General features: G+C 41.4%; 1 protein-coding gene across 1 annotated transcript in view; it reads right to left on the bottom strand.

Moving 5' to 3' along the window:
- Positions 1-1,864: 1,864 nt before the first annotated feature.
- The window catches only part of LOC140918683 (uncharacterized), a 2,930-nt gene continuing 1,249 nt past the window's right edge, over positions 1,865-3,545 (bottom strand). Inside the window, exons 2-3 of the mRNA XM_073363406.1 lie at positions 3,471-3,542; positions 1,865-3,382 (exon numbers count right to left, since the gene is read on the bottom strand). Coding sequence (XP_073219507.1) covers positions 1,865-3,382; positions 3,471-3,542 — 1,590 coding nt within the window. The remainder of the gene's footprint in view (positions 3,383-3,470; positions 3,543-3,545) is intronic.

The following is a 3,545-nucleotide window of genomic DNA, read 5'->3' as shown; positions in this document are numbered from 1 at the left end:
TTACAAAAAAACCGAAAACCATAAACGTACTGCCTATCACGGGCCCGTATCGTTTATCGAGGTGCCACCTATCACGGGTCTGCACAATTTACAAAAAAACCGAAAACCATAAACGTACTGCCTATCACGGGCCCGTATCGTTTATCGAGGTGCCACCTATCACGGGTCTGCACAATTTACAAAAAAACCGAAAACCATAAACGTACTGCCTATCACGGGCCCGTATCGTTTATCGAGGTGCCACCTATCACGGGTCTGCACAATTTACAAAAAAACCGAAAACCATAAACGTACTGCCTATCACGGGCCCGTATCGTTTATCGAGGTGCCACCTATCACGGGTCTGCACAATTTACAAAAAAACCGAAAACCATAAACGTACTGCCTATCACGGGCCCGTATCGTTTATCGAGGTGCCACCTATCACGGGTCTGCACAATTTACAAAAAAACCGAAAACCATAAACGTACTGCCTATCACGGGCCCGTATCGTTTATCGAGGTGCCACCTATCACGGGTCTGCACAATTTACAAAAAAACCGAAAACCATAAACGTACTGCCTATCACGGGCCCGTATCGTTTATCGAGGTGCCACCTATCACGGGTCTGCACAATTTACAAAAAAACCGAAAACCATAAACGTACTGCCTATCACGGGCCCGTATCGTTTATCGAGGTGCCACCTATCACGGGTCTGCACAATTTACAAAAAAACCGAAAACCATAAACGTACTGCCTATCACGGGCCCGTATCGTTTATCGAGGTGCCACCTATCACGGGTCTGCACAATTTACAAAAAAACCGAAAACCATAAACGTACTGCCTATCACGGGCCCGTATCGTTTATCGAGGTGCCACCTATCACGGGTCTGCACAATTTACAAAAAAACCGAAAACCATAAACGTACTGCCTATCACGGGCCCGTATCGTTTATCGAGGTGCCACCTATCACGGGTCTGCACAATTTACAAAAAAACCGAAAACCATAAACGTACTGCCTATCACGGGCCCGTATCGTTTATCGAGGTGCCACCTATCACGGGTCTGCACAATTTACAAAAAAACCGAAAACCATAAACGTACTGCCTATCACGGGCCCGTATCGTTTATCGAGGTGCCACCTATCACGGGTCTGCACAATTTACAAAAAAACCGAAAACCATAAACGTACTGCCTATCACGGGCCCGTATCGTTTATCGAGGTGCCACCTATCACGGGTCTGCACAATTTACAAAAAAACCGAAAACCATAAACGTACTGCCTATCACGGGCCCGTATCGTTTATCGAGGTGCCACCTATCACGGGTCTGCACAATTTACAAAAAAACCGAAAACCATAAACGTACTGCCTATCACTGATTCCTCTTATACAAAATATTTTCGTTCACAAAAAAGCTCGCGGATAACCGTCTCAAAGTTCTTTTCTCATTCTCCGATATTCCGGGAGGATATTCTCTATTTATAAGATAAGGTTTGATGTCGTGATACCATGGTTTTCCGTCAGTTTCTTCTTCCATGACATGGCAGTAGGCTGGATAATCTCGACTCTCCATTTTAATTTATGGGATTTCATCGTTTCGATTTATTTGGAACATAGATGATAAAGTAGCCAAAGCATCAGCCAATTGATTGTCTTCTCAAGGGACATGGTGAAACGTGATTTTGTCAAATTCTAAAGACAATTCTTTTATGTAGGTAAAATAAGGTATTAACTTCTTATCTCGAGTTTCCCATTCTTGGTTAAGCTGATTAATGACTAGGGCTGAATCTCCATATACTTCTAGAACTTTTGCTTTTGATTCCAAAGCCGCCAAAACTCTCATGGCGCAAGCTTCATATTCTCCCATATTATTGGTACAATCAAAACACAATCGCGCCGTGATAGGTATGAACTTCTTTTTTTGGAGATATTAAAACAACCCCAATCCCATGCCCCATTATGTTTGAGGCCCCGTCGAACAACAAGGTCCATTTTCCATCATCATATTCTTCAGACAAAACCATGATACTTTCGTCTGGGAATTCACATTGCATTGATTTATAATCATCAACAGGTTGATTAGCTAGATAATCTGCTAAGGCACTCCCTTTGATGGCTTTCTGAGTAACATATGTAATATCATATTCTGATAACATCACCTGCCATCGAGCAATTCGCCTTGTAAGAGCGGGCTTTACAAAAATGTACTTGATTGGATCCATTTTGGATATCAAATAAGTTGTATGGCAAAGCATGTATTGCCTCAAGCGATGAGCCACCCAAGCTAAGGCACAACAAGTACGTTCTAACATTGTATATCTTGTTTCAACATCTGTAAATTTTTTACTTAGATAATAAATGGCATGCTCCTTTTTTCCTGTTTCATCATGTTGCCCCAGTACGCATCCCATGGCCCCATCGAGGACTGTAAGATACATAATCAAGGGTCGGCCCAGAACTGGTGGGGCTAGAATTGGAGGATTTTGCAAATACTGTCGGATTTTTTCAAATGCATTTTGACATTCTTGGTTCCACACAACTGTTTGATTTTTCCGTAAAAGTTTAAATATCGGTTCACAAGTAGCAGTTAGTTGTGATATAAATCTTGAAATATAATTTAGTCTCCCAAGAAAACCGCGAACTTCTTTTTCTGTACTCGGGGGAGGCATTTCTGCAATGGCTCGAATCTTATCGGGATCAACCTCTATTCCTCTCTGACTAACCACAAATCCCAATACTTTGCCCGATCTCACCCCAAAAGTGCATTTGGAGGGGTTGAGCTTTAGCTTAAACTTTCTAAGTCTTTTGAAGAGTTTCTTTAGATCAATAATATGTTCTTCTTCTGTTTGTGACTTAGCGATCATGTCGTCTACATAAACTTCGACCTCTTTATGAATCATGTCATGGAATAGGGTTACCATAGCTCTTTGGTAGGTCGCTCCAGCGTTCTTCAGACCAAAAGGCATTACTTTGTAACAAAACGTTCCCCAAGGAGTGGTGAAAGTCGTTTTTTCCATATCTTCAGCTGCCATCTTAATTTGATTATACCCAGAGAAACCATCCATAAAAGAGAAGAGTGAATGGCGAGCCGTATTATCAACCAAAATATCGATGTGAGGTAACGGGAAATCATCTTTAGGACTAGCTTTATTAAGGTCCCTATAATCGACACACATTCGTACTTTGCCATCCTTTTTTGGCACTGGTACAATATTGGCTATCCATTGGGGATAATTTGCCACAGCGAGGAATCCTGTGTCAAATTGTTTTTGTATTTCTTCCTTGATTTTTAATGACATATCAGGCTTCATTCGCCTTAATTTTTGTTTCACCGGAGAAGAATCGCGTTTTAAGGGCAATTTATGCTCCACTATGCTAGTATCCAATCCAGGCATATCCTGATATGACCAGACAAAAAAAATCTTTGTATTCACGTAAGAGTTGGATTAGTTTGTGATATACTTCTTTTTTTAAGATGGTGCCAACCTTAATTTCTTTCCTTCCTTCTTCAGTCCCTAGATTAACAATTTCTATCGGTTCCTCAAAGGGCATGATACCCTG

The sequence above is a fragment of the Cicer arietinum genome, chromosome 1 (genome assembly GCF_000331145.2).
Source record: "Cicer arietinum cultivar CDC Frontier isolate Library 1 chromosome 1, Cicar.CDCFrontier_v2.0, whole genome shotgun sequence".
NCBI classification, from domain to species: Eukaryota; Viridiplantae; Streptophyta; class Magnoliopsida; order Fabales; family Fabaceae; genus Cicer; species Cicer arietinum.
This window is presented reverse-complemented; position numbering and strand designations above follow the sequence as displayed.